Source organism: Saccopteryx leptura, chromosome 1, assembly GCF_036850995.1.
Source record: "Saccopteryx leptura isolate mSacLep1 chromosome 1, mSacLep1_pri_phased_curated, whole genome shotgun sequence".
In the NCBI taxonomy this organism is placed as follows: domain Eukaryota; kingdom Metazoa; phylum Chordata; class Mammalia; order Chiroptera; family Emballonuridae; genus Saccopteryx; species Saccopteryx leptura.
This window is the reverse complement of record NC_089503.1, coordinates 57,771,901-57,793,772: the sequence shown is the minus strand read 5'-3', so window position 1 is coordinate 57,793,772 and position 21,872 is coordinate 57,771,901. Positions and strand designations below refer to the sequence as shown.

General features: G+C 54.7%; 1 protein-coding gene across 4 annotated transcripts in view; it reads left to right on the top strand.

Moving 5' to 3' along the window:
- The window catches only part of PDE2A (phosphodiesterase 2A), a 95,016-nt gene that overhangs the window by 59,473 nt on the left and 13,671 nt on the right, over nt 1–21,872 (top strand). For all 4 annotated transcript variants that reach the window (XM_066367739.1, XM_066367757.1, XM_066367767.1 and 1 more), the window contains 7 exons: nt 3,162–3,251; nt 6,734–6,822; nt 14,916–15,025; nt 15,866–15,921; nt 20,607–20,666; nt 21,273–21,426; nt 21,629–21,681. In XM_066367739.1, the coding sequence (XP_066223836.1) occupies nt 3,162–3,251; nt 6,734–6,822; nt 14,916–15,025; nt 15,866–15,921; nt 20,607–20,666; nt 21,273–21,426; nt 21,629–21,681 (612 nt within the window). The remainder of the gene's footprint in view (nt 1–3,161; nt 3,252–6,733; nt 6,823–14,915; nt 15,026–15,865; nt 15,922–20,606; nt 20,667–21,272; nt 21,427–21,628; nt 21,682–21,872) is intronic.

Sequence of the window (21,872 nt, the reverse complement as noted above, 5' to 3'; positions counted from 1 at the left end):
GGAGTTTCCCCACGTCCCATGCTCAGCTGCTCCCACTGATTCTCTCCTGCCTTCTGCTCTTCTGTTCTTTAAGTCCCTATCTCATAGGCTTTGGAACTTGAGCTATTTCCTCCTTGAGCTGAGGCAGTGGAGGTGATGTTGCTTTGAGGTCTCTGGAAGGTTCAGGGAAGAGGTGGCATTTGAGCAAGCCTTAACTCTTTAAGGGCAAGAGTGAAGTGGCCCTTTCCAGCTGCAGCTCCTGCATCCACCACCTCCCACTCCAGGTGTGGACAGGGCGGGGCCAGGAAGTGGATGGACAGAAGTGTGAGGAGCAGAGCGCCATGGGCTTCATTGGCCTGTCTGCATCTAGCCCACTCAGGCTGAATGTGATGCTCCCTCCCTGCTGCTGTCCCAACTCTCCCCAAGCTTTCTAACCCGCTGCCATTATCCTGCCCTCAGTCAGAAGAATTACAGAAAGCTGACCAATCAGAACAAAGGCCAGACAAGCACCCACCAATTCCAGTAAAGGATGGGTCAGGGAATTGCCCCAATCCATATAAAAGGTAGGTTCGGGAGCCCACCAATCAGCACAAAGGACGGATTATTCTTTCTAAGTCCCCTGAGGAGGGAGCTGGGGGTCAGGTACAGAGCAGGAGCGCCCAACAGGCCCTGGAGATCCAGAAACTTGGGTTCTGGACTTGGCTCTGCCCTGATGGGCTGGCTGTACACAGATGGGACATTGCTTCTCTTTAAGCCTCAGTGTCCTCATCTGTCAAATGGGGACACTTAACTGTCCCAAGCCTGTGGCTTTGAAAAATTTCTTCCCCTACATCAGGGCTTACTGTATCACCTTGGCCCCCCTCTTCCAACTTCCCACAGCACACACATATCAAACTGCAGGGCAGGACCCCTCAGTAGTCAGCTTGTCCACGCCTCTGTCTCTAGCTAGGAGCAGATCTAAACCAGCACCACCTTCTAGGACCCTTCCTTGGGGACCCCAGTCTGAGGAGCATGGGTTGGCAGACTTTATTTTTGGGTTAATGAGGCATCAGCTCTTCCTCCTGTCTTTAGTCTGCAGAATTGACTTCTAAAGGCCACACAGTAGCCTACCTGTGAGCAGGTATTTCTGAGCCCTGGCCCTGTGCATTTGTAAGGAAATAGCTTCACCCATGTGTGTTCCGGGAGAGGGTCTGAAGGCATGTGGGGGTGTTTCTGTGTGGGCCGAAGGCCTGTGGCTGCCAGGTATGTGTAGTGCTGAGGGGTATGCCTTGTTATGAAGAGTGCCTAAGGACAATTGATCCGATGGGGGGTTGTATTGTTTGGAAGCAGCAGCTTCTGTTGTCCTGGCAGAGACATATCTCTGTGATCAAAATGTGTCTTCATCCTTGAGCAGTGAGAGGGATCAAAGGGAGGCTGGGGGTTGGGAAAGCAATGCCATTGAGCATGCTGGGAGAGAGCCATGACGCCCCACCCCCACCCCGGAACACAGGACTGGGAGGGAGTAGGGTAACAAGGAAACCGAAGCCAAGAAGACGCAAGTGTGAAATCTGGAGCTGAAGTCTGGACCCAGTGAGGACTCCTTTCTGTAGCCTGTCTGAAAAATAGTCATTTAGCTCATTGTTGTACTCCCTCAGGGACGGGGAGCTCATTGCTTCCCTCTCTCCTGGTGGCCTCTACCTGGGCAGCATGGCTTTGCCTGGAAGAAGGTCTTTCATCTCACTGGTTCCAGGGCACCATCCTGTGAAAAAGTATGGGTCTCCAAGGCTGTTCCTGGGGCCACAGAGTCCAACCCTCCCCCACAAAGTCCAGCCCCCTGCACAGGACAGGCTGAGAGAGTGGAATTGAAGACTGAGATCCTTGGGTCTGCTCTGCTTTAGGCTAGGTACCCCCAGGCTCTTCAGTCTTAGTCACACGAAGGACTTGGTTTCCAATTCCTTCCTTACTCTGAGCCTCATCTTGACACAATGCACTGGGGATGGTAATCAGACCATAGCAGTAAGGTAGCTGTCACCTTCTCTATTCAGGTTAACAGATCTTTATCAACATGGCCTGCGGTTTCAGCATTTTAATTTACTATCTGCCACACTCACAGTACAGGTTTCTGCTGAGATTGTGGTCCACTAAGACCCCCAACCTTATATCACTTTTACATGAATTGGGTCAAGCCATGTCTCCTTCATTCTATGGATAATTACTTTGCTTTTTGAACACAGATCCAGCCATCCACAGGGAAGATATCAGAAAAAACTTCCAAGGGCTAGCAGGGAGGGCACAGCCGAGTGAACAGTGTGAGTCATGATCCTGCCTTGGCCTTGGGTCTCCTGTTCTGTTACCTTTCTCTTTGATCACCATGGCTCTGGCCAAGCTGATACAGTGAGAAGCAGGGACCTTTCTTGTTTCTGTTCCGGCTCTCCAAGGACGATGCCTATTCCTGGGACGGGACGCTGTGAGGCAGTCAAGGTCCTGTCCTACAAGGGGCTGGCCCAACTTCCACTTTGTGATCTCATGCACCCCTTGGACTCTTGCTATTCCCAACCCAGCCCCTCATTAGCCTGAAAAATGAGACTGGGTGAGACCACCTCCCTCTTGGGGAAGGTGAGTAGGACCCAGATTCAGCAGATATTTAGCTGAGCCCATACTTTGTGTGGATAATCTGGGAGGCACCTTGTAGGGCTAAGTTTCATTTTATCTTCATATCAACCTGTAGGGAGAGATAGCCATAGTTGCCCCCAATTTATAGATAGAAGACCAAGACTCAATGACTTGACCAAGGAATGAACTACTAATAAAGAGTGGATCTAGGATTCAAATTTGGTGGGGGGTTTTTTTGTTTGCTTATTTTTTTTTTGTTTTCATGTAGAAGCTTGTGCTTTTCCTACTTGCCAGAGTTGTCCTTGGCTAAAGGGCAAGAGATCTGTGGTTTAGTCTAGAATTGACCTCTTCACTCACTGAGTTCTTTACTAGGTCCCTGGGCCTTCTCTGAGCCCCAGTTTTCCCATCTGTTAGATGAATGGACTTGGATACTCAAGGGCCTTAAGACTTGTTGGATTCTGAATTCCTAAGATCCTGGGATTCCAATGTGTGAGAGCCTTGGGCTCTGGGTTCATCTTGGAGTTTGTGCTCCTATGAGGCTGTTCTGGCTTGTCTGGCAAAGGCCCTCACTGCCCTTTGCTCTCTTCCAGGATGCTTTGCTGAGCCTGGGCTCTGTCATCGACGTTGCAGGCTTGCACCGGGCTGTCAAGGAGGCCCTCTCAGCTGTGCTCCCCAAAGTGGTAGGTGCCTGGCTCCACATTTTCCCTGCCCCACCCCCCGCCTTTGCCCAGCTCCTTGCTATAGCTCACACGGGGTCAAGAAGGAAGGAAGAGGACGGGCCCCTGCCTAGAGGACTCTCTTTGGTTGAGCGCTTGGAGAGGGCTTCCTGGAAGAGAAGAGCTAAAGCTACACCCTAAAGAATGAACTTACATAGGAATCCTGGAACGTCTAAGACAGAAAGGGCCTTCGAGCTTAACTGAAAAGATTCTGTCTCAAATAACAGAAGGGCTTCACCTAGGATAACAGCTAGGACATAGTTGCGTCATGTGGGCCTCAGAACATTTACAGCAGAAGTTGAGAGCAGACAGGCAAAACCATGTCCTTGATGCTAGATCCGGGCAGTGCTGGGACAGCGCTCAGCCTTGATGAGTGGATCTGCGCTGAGTTACAGTGTCTTGCCTGGACACAGGAGGCTGGACAAGGTGACCTCTAGAAAACGTTAAGCTTCTCTCTAACCCATTCCAACACCATGGATGAGGTTGAAGATTGCGACAGGTGGAGGGTGGTTGCCTGGACCCATGGTTACCTGGTTGCCATGGTTGCCTAAGCCTAGAGTGTCTTGGTGAAGAAATTTTGCAACTCTTCAGCTGCCAGAGGCTATTCCCCAACCTGGCTCCAATGGTCACCATCCATTCTTTAGGTGGTAAGATGGATAAACTGGCCTTCAAGACCCAAAGCAGCAGAGTCTTGTTGTGCCAGAGAGAGGGAAGCAGAGGACTATCAATCAGAAGAGGGAGGTCTAACCTAGCCTCAGGAGCATGGAAGGCTTTCTGGAGGAGGAGATGTCTAAACTGAGTCCCCATAGTCTGGAATGGGGACTCTACTCTAGATACCAGCCAAGGGCAACCTCTACTCCAGGAAATAGGGTAATTCAGAAGGTGACCTCCCCACCTCTGGGGCCAGTTGTGTCTGAATCTGCTTGATGGATAAACCACCTGAGTCCCAGAGAGGGCAGGTGCTTTCCCCAAGGCCACACAGCATGACAGGAACACATGGGGCTTGGCACCTAAGCACCCCCATTCCTCTCCTCAGCTCTTCCTTCCTAAAACTTCCTAGAAGTTCAGAGCCCAGAAGGAAGGCTAATGAGTGAGCTTTATTAAGCGTGAAATTGGCAGGAAGTGGGTGGTGTGTCGGCGCCCCAAAATAAATCCTCCTGGAGAAGGATAGGACTGAGGCAACATTTTGCCTGCGGTGGAGACACATCTGGAAAGGAGGTGTTGGAGGGTGGGCAGATCAACATCCACAAGGTTGCCTGAGCCCCCATTGAGACTGCCCTGTAAGGGGGAGGAGGAGGTGACTGGCTAGGCCTTCACAAGCAGGGCGCCTAGTTGTGCCAGCATAGATACCCTGCACTGTTTTAATTGCATCGCCAAAGCCGGGTGCTGAAAGACAGCTGTGGTTCCTGGAGCAGGGGGTAATGATTACCTTGGCTCATTCAAGGGAACTGTTTGAGCTAGGGAAGCCTGACTCTGGCTAGACTGCAAAGAAGGGCTCACCCTTCGAACAGGGGTGAGGAGATGGGAGGTCTGCTCTGCCCCAAGATGGGGGGAGGGGTCTTCCTAACACTCCCCCGCCCACTGTGAGGCAGCTGCTAGCACCTGGCTTCCTCATCAGCACCCATTGTGGCAGGCAGCCCCAAATGCAGATGATGCTGATGTGTCTGAAACAGTTCCTTTCTTCTCTCCAATCAACTCAGCTAATTTTAACCCAGAAGCTGAGAGCAAGGGAGTGGGAGACAGATGGACATCCAGAAATGAAGTGAAGAGCAGTCTTCTCTGCTTCCTCCCCCTATCATAAGCCCCTCTCTCTGCTGGGAAGGACTCTCTGTGTGACCCTGGGTGCTGTGGGGTCGTTTAATGTCTTAGGGACAAATCCCACGGGCCCTTCCCAGGCTGGATACAGATGAGGAGTAGGTGGCCTCCTTCCCACTGATTTGTTCATCCCAGAACTCCCTGCCTGGACCCTCCCCCAGGAGGGCAGGGGGCTCTAGGCCTTGCCTGAGCCTGCCCCTCTTACTCCCCTCAGTCTTTGTCATCCCCAGCCCACACCATACTCTGTCTGGCTTGGGTTCTCTGGAAGGAGGACTGGGTCATCTCCTGGGGGTTGAGAGGGGAGGGATGGTTGGGGACAGCCAAAGGCAACAAGAGTGACTACTGAGATATGGACTCAGTTGTGAAAGGCAACTGCTTTTGCTGAGAAGGATTCCACACTTGCTGAGGGTAGGCCTTCATTCAACACCTAGCTCCAGCCTCCTCCAAAAGCCCCCCCCCCCATCCCATCAGCAGAGAGGAGAGCCCTCCATTCTCCCACCAGAAAACAAAAACAACACCCCTCAGGATACTTAGCTGGGCCCATGGATGCCCCTTCCCTGGGGTGTGGCTCTGATGGCAGCACTGGCATCTGGGTCTTCCTCGCCATGCACAGTGTGGGCAGTGGAGGTGCTCTGCATGGCTGTGCAGAACGGGAGTAGGCTGTGGATCCCTGCGAGCCGCCAGTCCTGCCTGGAGGAATGTGGATTTTCATGTGTGGGTCAGTGAAGGCAACTGATTTTTCCAAGACCTTGTACTAAGGCTGAGACTGCTCTGGGCCCTTGGGAAGGGTGGATGGACAAGTTGACAACTTGACAAGCTTTGAGCAGAGCTTTGATCTCACGCTGGAAAGTGGTCATTCCAAAATACAAATCGGTCCTGTCTTTCAAGGCTCACCCCACATCCCCTCCAGCCAGCAGCAGACCCTGGCATCCTCCCATAGGTTGGGTTACAGGCCCTTCCAGATCAGCCCCTGCTAACCCCAAGTCCACCTCTTGTGTCCCTACCCTCGCTGTCAGTTCCGTGCTCAGTGCGTTCATGCCTACACACCTGCTACTCAGCCCAGAAACCATTCTCCTGTGCCTTGCCCACTCCCTGAATGAGTCTAATTTCCACTCAGTTACAGCTTTAAGGTCACTTCCTCCAGGAAGCCCTCCCAATTTGGGTCAGTGTGTCGTTTTTGTAGAGCTGTTTGTGTCTCTGAGGTAGGAGGGAAGCTTCTGGGGCATCCTGAGCCCCTCCTACAGCAGGCCTCTGAGTAGACGCTCAGTTATTGTTTGCTGAGGCTGGAGCCACAGCAAGGAAACATCCTGGGGTGGGGGTGGGGGTTTGTCTGCCGCTTCTGCCCTTCAGACCCCTTCCCTAGTGCCTCGGATTTAGGGTGACAGGTAAGGAAAGCAGGCAGGATTATGGACTACTGCCTGCCCAGAACCCCTTCCAAAAGGAGAAGGTGAAGTGGTAAGTTCATAAGGGATTTTTAGCACCGTGAATGCACGTTAGAGTTACCTGGGGAGTAAAAACCTGAGCTCACTCCCATAGGGTCTGTGACCTTGCCACCTAGACCTGTGGACAGGCCAGAACCAGGCAACTGGGAGGGCCTCTCGGCAAGGTCTCATAAGTGTCTTCTCTTTTAGGAAACTGTTTATACCTACTTGCTGGACAGAGAGTCCCGGCTGCTGTGTGAGGACCCTCCCCACGAGTTGCCTCAGGAGGGGAAAGTCCGGTGAGTCATTCTCCATCTTATTGCCCTTTCTCATGGTCAAGGATCTCGGTCCTGACCCTCCCCCTCTGGCCTTGACCTCAGCTTCCTGCCAGGTGGGGTTCCTTGGCTGGGTCACTGACGCCAGCACAGAGGGAGAAGCAATGTCTTCTCTTGTGTTGGGTTGGGGGAGTGGATGGCACAGGGAAAGCGCCAGCTGGTAGGTTTTTCTCCCAGAGAGCCCTTCTGAATTGCTGCAGCCTCCTTGGAACTGAGTCCCAGAATGCTTGGGCCACAGTTTATCATTTAGAACCCCAGCAGGCTAGGAAAACTGCCTGGAAGGTTCTCACAAGATCACAGAACCACAGAGCTGGAATCACTGAATGCAGGAGTACATGGGTATCTGAAAACAGAGCTCAGAGGCACTGTCCTGCTGTGGGTTCTGGAGCCTGAATGCCTGGGTTTAAATCCCAGCTCGCCTTTACTAGCTGTATAACCTAAGGCAAGATACTCAACATCTCTGTGCCTCTGCTTTTCTTGTTTGTAAAATGGTGATAATAGTATTTATCTCATAGGGTTGTTGGGGAAATTAAATTAGTTTAACACATGTAAAGCACTTACTGTATGAATGCTAAGTGTCTGGTTTTGTTTTCATTATGATAGAATGTTGGAATCACTGATTTTAGGACCAGGAGCTCAGTGCCCTATGGTCCCCTGACACCTCTGAACCTATTGAATTCAGCCTCCTTATTTTCCTGAAGAGCAACATCATGAGATGTGTCCAACACCACATGCCTAGTGTCAGACAGAGCTAGGCCTGGGACATGGTCTCTTGGCTCCTGGCCATTCAGGGAACAATGAGGGGAAGTGGAACTTGTCAGATGAGAAAGTGTTGACAGGCAGCAGTGCTGGTCCAGAGGAGGGCAGGGTGTGGAGGATGTGCTCACTGACTTCTGAGCACCGCGGGGCCATCGAGGACCAGCGGTCTGGGGGCTGAGTGGGCACAGGGCGGGGGGACTGTTCCTGGAAGGCAGTGCTTCACTCCCCGGGGAAGAGCTTTCCCAGAGGCCAGGAGGTCCAGGGCTGTGGCTTTGTCAGGTAGCTGAGGCTGGCAAGATTCTCACCTTCCATGGAGGCCTTGGAAAGCGCGGCTCTTCGGGGATGCTAGAGGTCCCGGTGCCGGGCATGCTGGTGGTCTAGGTGCTGGAACCCTGGGTTCCTGGATGCTGGTCCCGGTGCCAGGCATGCTGGTGGTCTAGGTGCTGGAACCCTGGGTTCCTGGACTAGAGGTCCCGGTGCTGGGCATGCTGATGTCTAGGTGCTCGGAACCCTGGGTTCCTGGATGCTAGAGGTCCCGGTGCCGGGCATGCTGGTGGTCTAGGTGCTGGAACCCTGGGTTCCTGGATGCTGGTCCCAGTGCTGGGCATGCTGGTGGTCTAGGTGCTGGAACCCTTTGTTCCTGGATGCTGGTCCCGGTGCTGGGCATGCTGGTGTCTAGGTGCTCGGAACACTGGGTTCCTGGATGCTAGAGGTCCCTGTGCTGGGCATGCTGGTGTCTAGGTGCTCGGAACCCTGGGTTCCTGGACTAGAGGTCCCGGTGCTGGGCATGCTGGTGTCTAGGTGCTCGGAACCCTGGGTTCCTGGATGCTAGAGGTCCCGGTGCCGGGCATGCTGGTGGTCTAGGTGCTGGAACCCTGGGTTCCTGGATGCTGGTCCCAGTGCTGGGCATGCTGGTGGTCTAGGTGCTGGAACCCTTTGTTCCTGGATGCTGGTCCCGGTGCTGGGCATGCTGGTGTCTAGGTGCTCGGAACACTGGGTTCCTGGATGCTAGAGGTCCCTGTGCTGGGCATGCTGGTGTCTAGGTGCTCGGAACCCTGGGTTCCTGGATGCTAGAGGTCCCGGTGCTGGGCATGCTGGTGTCTAGGTGCTCGGAACCCTGGGTTCCTGGATGCTGGTCCCGGTGCTGGGCATGCTGGTGTCTAGGTGCTGGAACCCTGGGTTCCTGGATGCTAGAGGTCCCGGTGCTGGGCATGCTGGTGGTCTAGGTGCTGGAACCCTGGGTTCCTGGATGCTGGTCCCGGTGCTGGGCATGCTGGTGGTCTAGGTGCTGGAACCCTGGGTTCCTGGATGCTGGTCCCGGTGCTGGGCATGCTGGTGTCTAGGTGCTGGAACCCTGGGTTCCTGGATGCTGGTCCCGGTGCTGGGCATGCTGGTGTCTAGGTGCTCGGAACCCTGGGTTCCTGGATGCTGGTCCCGGTGCTGGGCATGCTGGTGGTCTAGGTGCTGGAACCCTGGGTTCCTGGATGCTGGTCTCTCCCTAGCCCTTCCCCATGGAAGGGGCGTGCGTCTCTCCAAAACCTCAGTGCCTTCCTACCTCCTGTCCTCCCGTCCGATTTCCCCACAGGGTGGGTGAGGGTGACAACTCCTCCCCTCAAGGACTGCATGAACCAAGCAAGCCGTGCCCCTCTCTGGCCTCCAAGATGGCAGGATAGGGCTGGAAGATCTTTAGAATCTTAAGGGTGGAAAATGCTATAATGTCCCCTTTTCTCCTCTGAACCAGCACCCACACCCCTAATTCTCAATAACTTTGCTTAATAGGAGCTTTCCATACCCATGAAGTTTCTTCAGAGTGGCTAGGAAGGCCTTCCTGGGAGACGGGTACAGGGTCCTGGGCTCAGAAGGTGGAGGGAGCATCCTGCAGGTGGACTCTGCCCTTTTAAAACTGCAAACACTCCTCTCAGGCTTCCTGCTGCTGGGGTAGGGGGCCTGCGCTCCAGGAATCTTGGAAGGGGCTCAGATCCTTTCAGCATCCCTCAACTCCCAACCATTTCAGACTCAGCGAAGCCTTTGGAAAAAGTACAGGAAAAAAGAGACAAGAATGAATGTTTCAGTGCAGTTACCCTAGAGTTCAGTGGAGACAGAGAGGCCAGTGCCTGCTGGGAGACAGGGCTCAGAAATCTCAGGAGTCCCGGGAGGTAAGGCCGGAGAGGGGGGAAGGGGAAGGGAGACTCATGAGGCATGGAGATCAGAGTTCATTCAGGCTGGGATTGGGAGTGAGATGTGCAGCCCACCCCCACGTCGGGTGGTGAGCCCACCTCCTCCACTATGGCTGAGCCATGGGTATGTGGCGGAGGAAGGAGAACTGGAACGGAAATCAGACAGGTGTGCTTGTCACGGTGCCCAGCACACAGTAGGAGCTTAGGGATTGCTGGTGGACCCAAGTCCCAATATATTCTGTGGGTGACTGTGAGAAAATTACTTCCCTTCTGGCCTCAGTCTCTTTTTCTAGAAAATGGGTGGGATTGGGTACTTTCAGGGGTGACCTCTGGCACTGGCCCCAACAGGAGGGCAAGGCGCCTGCCCCGGCTGAGGTGGAGCCAGAGGCTCTGGTAGTGCCCAGTGCAGGGGGCGCACCTCCAGGAAACCCTGGAGGGCTGGCAAACAGCAGCAGGTGTGACGTGGAGGAGGGTCATAAAGACAGATAAGGGCCAAGAGGAAAGGCGGAGAATGGGCTGAGGGTGGTGTGGGGAGGCAGGGTGGAGACGGGCCATGGGGCTGTGCGGGGTCCCCAGCTCCCCAGCCCTCCTGCCAGTGCCCCTACCATTCCCTGGGTGCGCAGGCGCCGCGTTAGTTTCTCCCCCGCCCCAGTGTGCTCCGGGTTTCCTGCCTCCTGAGCTTAATGTGCTCTCTCCCCCTCTGCAGAGTCCTTCCCTGCTGTCTCCATCTCAGACAGCCCACATTTCACTTCTCTTCCAAGGCCCAGGCAGAGGCCCTCTAGGCGGCCTGCTCCATGGTTCCCTGGCACTAAGGAAGAGCCAGTTTTCAGAAAAGGAGTCTGTCTGCAAGTGGAACCCTGGGCTGGGAGTTGGGAGGTCTGGGATCCAGAAAATCATGGCTGCAGTGACCATCTCATGCAGTCTCCCTGGGCCTCAGTCTGTTCTGAGATGATAGGATCAGACACTGGGACATCTGTCAAGCTCTGGATTCCACGGCTGCAAGGGGCCTCAGGGCCGGAGGGGACAGAATCCTGGAGTGGCACCGGAGTGAGGACCTTGCTAGTAGGCATCATCTTCCCCTTCTTTGTGCCCCCCCACCTTCCAGCCTATTTCAGTCCCCAGCCCTGCCACCTTCTTCTTATCATGTCTCCTGCCATCTTTTTTTTTTTTTTTCTTTCATTTTTCTGAAGCTGGAAATAGGGAGAGACAGTCAGACAGACTCCCGCATGCGCCCGACCGGGATCCACCCGGCACGCCCACCAGGGGCGACGCTCTGCCCACCAGGGGGCGATGCTCTGCCCATCCTGGGCGTCACCATGTTGCGACCAGAGCCACTCTAGCGCCTGAGGCAGAGGCCACAGAGCCATGCCCAGCGCCCGGGCCATCTTCGCTCCAATGGAGCCTTGGCTGCGGGAGGGGAAGAGAGAGACAGAGAGGAAAGCGTGGCGGAGGGGTGGAGAAGCAAATGGGCGCTTCTCCTGTGTGCCCTGGCCGGGAATTGAATCCGGGTCCTCCGCACGCTAGGCCGACGCTCTACCGCTGAGCCAACCGGCCAGGGCTTCTCCTGCCATCTTAAAGCCTTTGATTACCACTGCTGAGTGCAGGGAAATCTGGGGCCTTTCAGCTGCGATGAAGACACCACCCGCCCCAGCCCCAGCTGGTTGTCTATCTCCACTACTGCTTAGGGGTCCCGAGCCCAGCCTTGAGAAGTTTTTCCTCTGAGTGCAGTCCCCTCTCACTGCAGAATCTGTCTGCCTCTCGGATTTGTCTCAAGGGACACAGGGATATTCCTGGTGTCTCACATTCTGGGAGAGGGGAAAGGAGAGGAGGACCCAGGTCCTGATCTGAATCATGATTTGTCACCGAGAGAGACGAAAAGTCAGAGCATGGCTGAGGCTGGGAGGAGTGGTGTCGGTAAGAGGCTAGGGGTCACACCAAAGAAGGGTCTCAGAAGAGAGGAAGGGGGTGTGGACACCCTGCTTCTTCCAGGCCATTGACCCCACCAACAAAAAGCCTTTCCGTCTACTCTTTCCACTAAACAAATAGTTGTTAAAGGAATAAAACGACCATAAATCCACACCCATTCCTCTCTCCACTCTGCGCCCATCTGTCTTTATCTTCAGTGGGGCAGATCATGACCACCCAGGCTCTTGGGACTGAGTCATTAGCCTTCAACCTGGACAGCTGGCCCCGGGGTGGGAAGCCCCCTCGCCCCCCAGCGTCAGCCTGGTGAGAGAGTAGAGGAGCTGGGGAGTCAGGAGGGAAAAGGAGCAGGCAGACCGGGGGCTCTGAGTCGAGGAGAGAACCAGCTGGGGAGTGTGCAGTAAGCCCCATGCCCATGTGGGGTGGGGACAGCAGTTCTGGGAAGGTGCAGCAGAGGAAAAGGACTCAGACGGGGTGGGTCGAGGTGAGCATGGCCTGTCTCTGGCCATGGGGCGTGTGTGAGCCAGGTGCCAAGGTGGGGACTCCTGAGGGCTGAGGATCCTTGGAGGCACCAGCGCTCAGTGGGCGACTGAGGCCCAGTCGAGGTTGACATGTCCCAGCCCAGCCTCTCCTCTGCTGTCCAGGGACCACTGCGACCCTGGGGTGCTCACCGAGATGGGGTTTCTTGTCTCAGGTTCTTTCCGTCTCGTTGAACCTTTTGCCAGCAGCCAGCAGTCAGACCTGACCTTTACCTTTTCCTGCTGAGGTCCCTCGGGGCCTCCCTCTGCCCTGAGGATCTAGCCCAGCTCCTCAGGGCCCTGGCCCACACCAGCCTTGCTCTCTGCTGCCACAGCAACTCCTTGCAGTTGGACTATCCGCAGACACACGTCTTTCTCTCCCCCAGGCCTGTGCACACACAGTTCCCTTTGCCTGCACGTTCCTTCCTGTCTGCCTTGTTAACCTCTGCTGTGCTTCAGGACACAGCTCAGGCATCCCCTCCCCTAAGAAGCCTTCTCTGACCCCGCTCCTGACTGCACCTGGGTAGGTGGGGCCCACTCCTCCTCCCTTTGTCAGAGCCCTCGCTCCCACACTCAGGCAGGGTCTGCATGCCAGTCCCTGAGCGGCACTGGGGCTCTTGGAGTCAGGCATATATCTGCCTCCTCTTCCCATCTGTCCTCAACACCAAACCTGACCCAGAAGGACCACAGAATGAACGCTCCATAGAATGAAAGACTTCAGGTAGAATGTTCCCATCGGTATTTAGTTGAGAAAACTTGCTCTGGTTCTAGTATGGGGGATGGATTTAAGGAACTGGACAGGAAGCAGAAGGCTCAGTAAGAAGCTGCTGCAAGGTCAGGGGGGAGGTGACTCTGTGTGAGCTGGACAGTGGCTTGGGAATGGAAAGCAGGGGACCTGAGAGATGCACGGGAGGTGACTTACCTATTGGCTGGGGGAGGTGAGGAAAAGGGAGGCAGCTAGGACAGTTTGCAGACAAGTTGCAAGGGACCCAGTGGATGGCTGTGCCACTTTGGGGGTATCAGTGGCAAGGTAAGTTCAGATTAGGACTGAGTGCTTTTGGCAATCTCAGGGACACACAGGACAAGCCTCCAGGAGGCCTTTGGGTGCCTGGAGTTCATGAGAGGGAGAGCTGAGAGTCACAAGGCCATAAGCAGAGAGGAAGGAGTTTTGTGCAGAAGAGAAAGGAGGCTGAGAGTAGATTCCTTCATCAGAGTCCCTTAGGGGGAAGGAAGGAGGTCAAGACAGCCTTGCCGGGTTGGGGTTGAAAATGAAGTCAGAGGTCAATGGGATGAAGCTGCTGAGTCTACTAACCAGCAATGCAGGGACCAGCGCCACCTTGTGGCTGCCCCATAACCAGATTGTTCCAGGCACCAAGGGGGTTTGGCTGAGGGTCACCAAGGCCAGCCCTCAGCCTTTATCAATTTAGTCATCAGAAAATATAGCTGTCATTGCCCTCCTGCCACCCTAGATTCCTGTTCTTCATTGGAGTGATTGGCACAGTCACAGCCAGAACTGGAGCCCAGCACATTGGAGCCTTAGACAGATTCCAAACCAGGGCCCAGGAGCAAACAGGTCTGGTTCAGAAGGCCATGTTACCTGACTAAGATGCTCAGCCTTTGGTCCTTGATTTCTCTAGTTGCTGTTATTTCCTGACTGGGAGACTTGCAGGCTACCCACTCTCTTTTCTTCATTCACCTGTTGCTGTGCTCCTCTTATTGATTTACACACACACACACACACACACACACACACACACACACACACAGGAGTCCCACCCCCCGCCACCCCCAAGTTTCTCTTCTAGCTAGACCAAGCAGTTCCTACAAACACAATTAAGTGGAGGCAGCATGAGTGAGATGAGGAACCTTGCACAATTAATCATCAGGGAGTGACATTTGGTGAAAAATCAGGCACTTAATTAAACAAGAAGAGCCAGAGGCTGGTTAGAGGGTGGGGGAGAGGATGGCATGTGTGGTGAGGGCAGAAAGAAACTCATTCTTCCCACAGCCGCCTCTCGTTTCCGCCATCACACCTACGCCCTTGGCCTCCTCAGCATTCCCGTTAACTCCCTGTTGGAGGCTCACACCCTCTTGGGTCTTTAGGAAGGTTCAGGCATATTAGTCAGGAATATGGGTTCTGGTGTCAGCTGCTTGAGTTCAAATCCCTGCTCTACCGCTCATTAGCCATGTGACCTCAGACAGGTTCCTTAACCTCTTGGCACCTTGTTTCCTCCACCTGAAAATGCAGATGATAACGTTTAATTCAGAGGATTGTTGGCTTCATTTATGTAAGTTGCTTGGACTGTGCATGGCATAAAGGGAGTATCTGATAAACTTTAGTGATGATGGTTATCTGGGAAGCTCGGAGAGTTAGATCACTGGCCCAAGGTCAGCAGCCATGGTAAGATTTAACCCAGGCAGCCCAGCTCCAAGCTCTTCTTTCCTTACTCTGAAGATTTGTGCCGGCCCCCGCTACCAGCAAGGGGGCCGCACTGTGGCTGACTTGGGTTCCCGACTCGGGTTCCCGACTCTTATTTTTGCCCTTCTCATGTCCATCCTGCAGCAGGTCAACTTGTCCAGATCCTTGCAGATGTGCAGGGGCTGCCTGCGTGTGTCCTCGGGCTGGGGCATGTGCTCTTTGACCCAGGGGCTGAGAGGTGGGATCGTGTCCTTTTTTCAGAGAGGCTGTGATCTCCCAGAAGTGGTTGGGCTGCAATGGACTGGGACCCTCAGACCTGCCCGGAAAGCCTTTGGCCAAGCTAGCGACCCCACTGGCTCCTGGCACCCAAGGTAAGGGCTGGAAGCTGGGCATCGGCAAGGATGGACTGTGGCCCTGCTCCCCAGATCATGCCTGTCTCCTGTTTTCATCTCTTGATCTCCTTCTCTCTTTTACTCTGTGTCTGTGGCAATCCCTCCATCTAATTCTTTCTCTGTTGTGCTACTAACCTCCCTGAGCCTCAATTTCCTGATCTGTAAAATGGGGACAGTAGAATCTACCTTGAGGGGGTGTTGTGAGGAGGAGCAAATAAGATAACGCATGTTAAGGACCTGCACATGCTAGGGTTTGGTGGCCTGTTAGCCGCAGTGATACTGTGTTTGTGCCTGCTGGTTGGTGGGCTGTGCTGTTGCCATGCTCTCTCTGTCACTGTCTGTGTTTTTCTTTCTCTTTCTCTCCATGCCCCCTTTCCGCCATGTCTCTCTGCCTCGTGTTTCAGTCTCTCTAGGTCTCTGTCCTCTGTCTCGATGTGGAAAGTGCACAAGACTGGGAGTCAGGAGACCTGACTTGCTGTGTGATATTGGGCAAGTCACTTCCCCTTTCTGGACTTCAGGTTCCCAATCTGTAAAATAGGGGTGTTCAGCCTCATCTGCCTCCCTCCCTCTCAGGGTTGCTGGGAGGATCACAAGAAGGTTGCCAAGTGAGGGGTTTCCTTCCATGCAGGGGTCATCGCTGTGGTTGTTTTTGTCGCCGCCTCAGGACCCCCCTCTCTGTCTTTCTGGGTCTCCGGGTCTTTCTGTGTCTTTGTCCTAGCCTCTCTCTGTCTTGTCTTTGCCTCCCTCCCTGGGTTCTGGCTCGGTAGCTCTGAGCCGCACTGGCCCCACAGGACCACCTCATTGCCCTCTCCCCCTCAGTGCTGGTCATACCGCTGGTGGACAAGGAGGCTGGGGCTGTGGCAGCTGTCATCTTGGTAAGAGCCCTTGTGCGGTGGGAGGGGGGAGAGGAGAGCAGGGGAGGGAGCGGGGATGGAAGTGTGTGTGTGTGTGTGTGTGTGTGTGTGTGTGTGTGTGTGTGTGCATGTTGAGAGCAGCAGGCTGGGCTGGGATTGTAGAAAATGGGGGTCTGAGAGAAGTCTGAACCTTTCCCCGTACCCCACCCCCCTGCCCCACCTTGAGTGGGCAGGATGAAGTTGCTGGCCCAGCCTTGCGGGTCCTGGTTCTGTCCCTCTCCAGGCTCTTTTCCATATGGAGGGGGGCATTCAAAGTCTTTTTCCTATCCTAGGAACAGAAGGGTTACCACCCCCAAATCGCCATTACCTCAATAAGAAGCAGACTTGGTGTGCAGAAATATAAATGAGCTGGCCTTGGTGTGCCCATGGACTCCTTGGAGCTCATTAAAACAGAATGAAAGGTTTTTGAGGCACCTGACCTTTCTGGAGCTGCTGAAGGGGGAGGGCGGTGGGAGTGGGGGGTGCTGGGGGGAGAGGAGGGGAGAGGAGAGGAGAGGAAGGAGGGGTACTTGGCTCGGTCTCCTCAGCGTCCCATCTGCCTGACTGAGGAAGACACATCCCTCTTGGTTCCTCCCGCCCCCCAGCTTGTGCTCCTGCAGGGAACAGATCTGCTGTTGGCACAGAGTTCTGAGTGCTGCTTCCCTCCCTCCTTCAGTCCCAATCTGTGCCAGAGCTGGTCTCTTTGAAGAGGACCAAGGCCAGGGACAACATGCAGAAGTAGAGGTGGGAGGTGGTGGCTCAGGTCGCCCATCTTTGTTGAAGGAAAAGGGTCTGGGGTGTCAGGTGCCTGAGGACAACTTCCTGTGTTGGGGCTGTGAGGATTGGGTCAGAAAAGAAACAGCTCCCCTAAGGGGAATGCTTCTGGAAGGCTGTTCATCTTGTGGGCAAGAGGATGGTGGCTATGACTGCTGGTCACCTTGCCTCAGGTTGGGCCAGGAGTCCAGGCTTCAGCCTTCTCTTGGGGGAGAAAGGCATGTGCATATATGTGTGTGTTGTGCATTGGGGAGGGGGTGGGGTCAGATTACTTTAATTTAACTCACTCCCACAAAACTCTGCTCTGGGTCCTGCTCCAGGCTGCGTGCTAGGGCATAGAGGGGAGTCAGACCCATTTCTGCCAGCCAGAAGCTCTCAGGCTGGAGGAAGGCAGGGACACCCTCAGACCTCTACTGGCCAGAGGAAAAGATGCAGGTGCTCTGGTGGCAGAGGCTGGAGAGCAAGGAGTGCCTCCCAGTGGAGGTAGCATTTGAGTGGGCTTTGGAGCATGGGTAGGAGGTCAACAGACAGAGAATAAGGGGAAGGACATTCCAGACAGAGGGAGAAGCATGAGCAAAAGGGAGGTGGAGTGTTGGGGAGGGTATGATCCTGGCAGGGCTGAGGTGTGGGGTGCAGGCTGTTGCGTATGCTGGTACCTGGAACTTTGTACTAGGAGGAGTTCCTGACAGCTGTCCCCTCACCTTCTCAAACACCCCTGTCAGTGAAGAACTCTTGAAAGGTATTTGGATTATTCAGGACAGCCCTCTGGCCAGGGCAACATGCCTGGCAGATCCTGTCCCACTGCTCCAGTCCAGTGCCCCCAGGCCGAAGGATCCCACATCCTCCCAGAGGCAGCACAGGCAGCCTTTGCACCTCCCAGCTGCTACCAGATTCCAAGGGCAGAGGGTACAGAGGATACAAGGGGTGCCAGAGGGCAGATGTTTTGGGAGGGCTGACTCACCAGCTCCTTCCCCAACAAGCCCCATTCCTCTCTCTGAGTCTCTGCTCTAGGTACTCATTCACCCACCCATCCATCAATTGAAGGCATATTTCTCAAGCAGTGCCAGGCACTGTGTGCTGGGTGCCACAAACACAGCCAGGACAGAGGCAGACCAGACAGGCCCTGCTCCCCCAGACCACAGTCAGGAGGGGCGGGGGAGGCAGACAAACAAGGGGGCAAAATAGGGATAGAATTGCAAATGATGGCAAGTGCAAGCAGGGAAGCCGGGGGCCCTGCAAGGAGTACTGGGGCCTGATGGCAATGTGGCCAGTGGAAGGCTCTGAGAAACATGCCGTCCGGGGCAGGGCTGCAAGGATGAGTTCGGGCCTCTGCAGCTTGAAGCGCCAGGCACCTTGATTACAGATCCTTGGTGTGGAAAGAGTCTTTGGCTCTGTTCTTCAGTTCTGAGATAATAAGTCCCTTTGAGGAGTGGGTGGCACTTAGTCTCTGGTGTTTGATGTGTGATGTGTGCCCACGCTTCTCCCCAGCTGTGCCAGCCATGCTAGCTCCTTACATGGGGATTAGCCATGTTGAACTTGGTGAGGCTGAGTGGTGTGGGGGCTGTGCTGGGTTCTCAACTCTCTTCATAGCCCCAGTGCTCACCACTGAGTGCTGCCACGGCCCCAGACAAGCTTCCTGATTAGCAAGAATAGGTGCTGGTGTGTGTTTCTGTTGGTGAGCATAAAGCCATGTGTGAGTATTGTTGACGATGTGTTTGCATATGGGGGAAACGGAAGTGTGTGCCTCGGTCTCGGGTATGCAAACTCACGTATTCTATGTACAGTTATGAATGTGCATGTGTGGATTGTGGATTGTGTTAGACACTGTGGGTTTGTGGATATCTTTGAGTTGGTGACTGCATCATGAGTATCTCCATGGGAGAGCGAGTGTGAGTATGGCTGTGTGGCGGGGCCCTGAGGGTCTTTATGAGAGAGTGGATTGTCTGAGCACATGCTGGGTGAGGAAGGGGTGAGGCAGCCCAGGAGTGTGTCCTGGGCGGGGGGCGGTCCAGGGAATGGAGGGCTCCACAGTCTCTTCCTTTCCCCTGGCTTTCTGAGGCTCTCGTTCAGGCTCCTGGCTCTGCCTGGGCCCAGGCTGTTTTGGCAGCTCAGGAACTGCTTGCCCTGATAGACCTAGAGGGGTCCCAGTCTTCCCTTTTCCTGAGAGATGAGTGTAGGTGGAAGAACAAGTAGACGTCCGCCCCCGTCTACTAACAGCAAAATGCCAACACTAGGATTTCAGTGTGCATACTTCGAACTAGTTCTTGCAAAATGAAAAAGAATAGTTTTTAAACAGCAAAATGTTTTTTAATTTTTATTTCTTTAAACCACATGCAGATGAACCATGCCACAGCCTCTTTCAACTCCCTGTCCCATGGGAGCCATAGATGGGGTCTCAGCCACAGCCTAACTTTCAATACTACCCTGACCCTGTCCAGGTTCCCGGACGTCAGTGTTGCTCCCTTCAATTCACCCTACACCCCACAGGCCAGGGCCCTCAAGCTAAAGTCCAATTCCTTAGCCTGGCCCTCAAGGCCGTTCCCTCTGGGGCGCCATGGACCCCACTCCTGCCCAGATCCTTATCTCCTCACGCCAGCTACAACCCTCACGGCCAGGACAGCTCCTGCCTGCGTGTCCCCTCTCTTCAGACCCACTGTCCTCCCCATGCCTCAGTGCCAGTGCTGGAAGCCTTCCAGATGCCCTCCCCCTCTGAGCTCCAGTCTTTAAGTTCCCCTCTAGCCAGTCTGCCTTCTCCTCTCCCTCAGGTATGAGGTTCTGCACCCCAGTCGCATCCCCTGCTCCATCCCACCCCAGGCAGATGTGAGCTTCCTGGGAACCTGCTGGTCTCCTCCTCTCCATCTGCTCCTGGCAGAGGACCTAGAGCAGAGACAGGCAGGAAGCTGCTGAGTGGGAAAGGAGGGTAAAGGAGGGGACCCCAGGGCGGTCACTGTGGGGTGCTCTGCAGGTGATGAGCAGCTCTAAGTATTCACCCCCAGAACCTGGTGATGCAGGTAGAGAGCTTTGCTAGCAGGGCATGTGTGGTCCCTAAACTGCCCCCCCCCCCATTTTCTATGTCAAGCACGCAAGCAGGGGTGGAGGAAGGGACTTCACAGAGTATGGAAGATATGCTGAGGGGACTGATGGTTGCCATGCAGGGAAGTTGGGGAGGGACAGGTTAATGTGGGTGGTGGTAAGAGTGGGTCTGGAGAGTGTAAGGTGTGGGCAGAGAAGGTGAGGGAGTGGTTGGTTCTCTCCCAACTCTCCCTCTTTCTTCTGTGGACCTTGGGCATGTCACTCAACCTTTCTGGGCCTTGGTTCATCTTCAAGGTGGAAGCCTGCCTTACTGGATGGTGAGAATCACATGTAAGGCAAAGCCCTTTGCCACTCCATTCATTCATCCATTTATTCATCCATCCTCCCAAGTTCTTAAGGCATATCAGATACATCATAAATGTTGGACATCTTCCTTTACCCAGCCTTAGGGGCAGCTCAAATCCCAACTCAGGATGGAGATGGGAAGCTTTGGCTAATAACACTGATTCTAAAATCAGGACCTTAAGGACTCCACAGGCTGGGAGATGGAGAGGAGTCCCAGGTCGCCCTTCTTTCCGCACTATACACCCGAATGTTGCTGTTGATGGAACAGTGATGGAAAAGGCAGGGATCAGAAAAGTTCCACTTTTATTTGGATTAGCCCTAGAAGGCTTCCTGGAGGAGGGGATTTTTCCTGGAGCCATGCACTTGATCAGAGGACAGGCTTTTCATTGAAGCCCACAGACTGGAATGTGTATGTGTTGGTGGGGACAGGTGTGTACCAGGCATGGGGAGGGCACTCTGGCAGAGAGAGGAGGCTAGGGAAGGTAACAGCTAATCGCACTGTCACATTCCTCCAGGTGCACTGTGGCCAGCTGAATGATAGTGAAAAGCAGAGCCTTCAAGCTGTGGAAAAGCATGTGAGTGGGGGCAGGGCTGGGGTAGGATGGGGGCTGCTGAAGACCCTCATCTTAATGGGTGAGAAGATGATCTGGCCAGGGAGCTGGACAGATCTGGGTTCCAGTCCACTATCTTTGGGCTCTGTGACCTTGAGCAAATCACTTAACATCTCTGAGCATCAGTTTCACATCTGAACATCAGAATAAGGAAAGCACTGACCTACTTAGGGTACTGTTGAGATAAGGCTTGTCAGTACTTAGGAAGGACAATCTACATAATGATATTGAGGCTGTTTCCTGAGATTTTATGTTGTGAGTTTAAAAAGGACTTAGAATTCCCTGTGGGTGCTAGAGTCAGAGAAATCTGACCTTGTCCTGTCTTGGAAGAGTCTGGGGTTAGGAGTGGGGACAAATGCTGAACATATCTGTTCATGGAGGGAGGGACGCTCCAGAGGCAGTAGGAGCCCACAGGAGGGCGGGGCGCTAAGGAATGAGTTGTTTGGGACAGGGTTGGGGACGTTGGGCACCGCAGGCATAGGAAATGGCTTGAGCAAAGGCGAAGAGTTCTGAGGTGGCAAGTGCGGTAACGGTGGGGGAGTGACTAGCTGACCGTTTGGCCCTACCCAGACCCTGGTGGCCCTGCGAAGGGTGCAGGCTCTGCAGCGGCGCGGGCTCGGCGAGGCCCCGGAAGAGGTCCAGAATCCCCCGGCCGGGACGGTGGAAGACCAGAAGGGCGGGGCTGTGTATGCAGACCAGGACCGAAAGATCCTGCAACTGTGCGGTGAGGACCAGGCTGGGGCCGGTCCTGGGGCGGGGCGGGGCCAAACCTGGAGGGGGCGGGGCCTAGGAGGTGGGCGCGGCCAGGGGCAGGCCGGGCTAGCACTTAGAAGGGAGATCTACGGGCCGGACACGGGCAGGTGGATCCGAGGCGGCGCAACCTTGGGGCAGATTAAGGACCCTCTGATCCGCGCCCCGCGTTGCAGGGAAACTCTACGACCTGGACGCCTCTTCCCTGCAGCTCAAAGTCCTCCAATACGTGAGTCCTTATGACCCTCCCCCTGTGCTCCTCCAGGGACCCACGTCCCCTTGAACTCTCCATCTCAGTTCAGATTACGACGTCCCACACCTCTTCTCTCCTCCATCTACCTGAAGGAACTCAAAGGGCGAGGTGGGGAGTGGGGGTGGCCCAGATCCGCGGTCAGCCGCTCGGTTAGCGGCTCGCTCTGC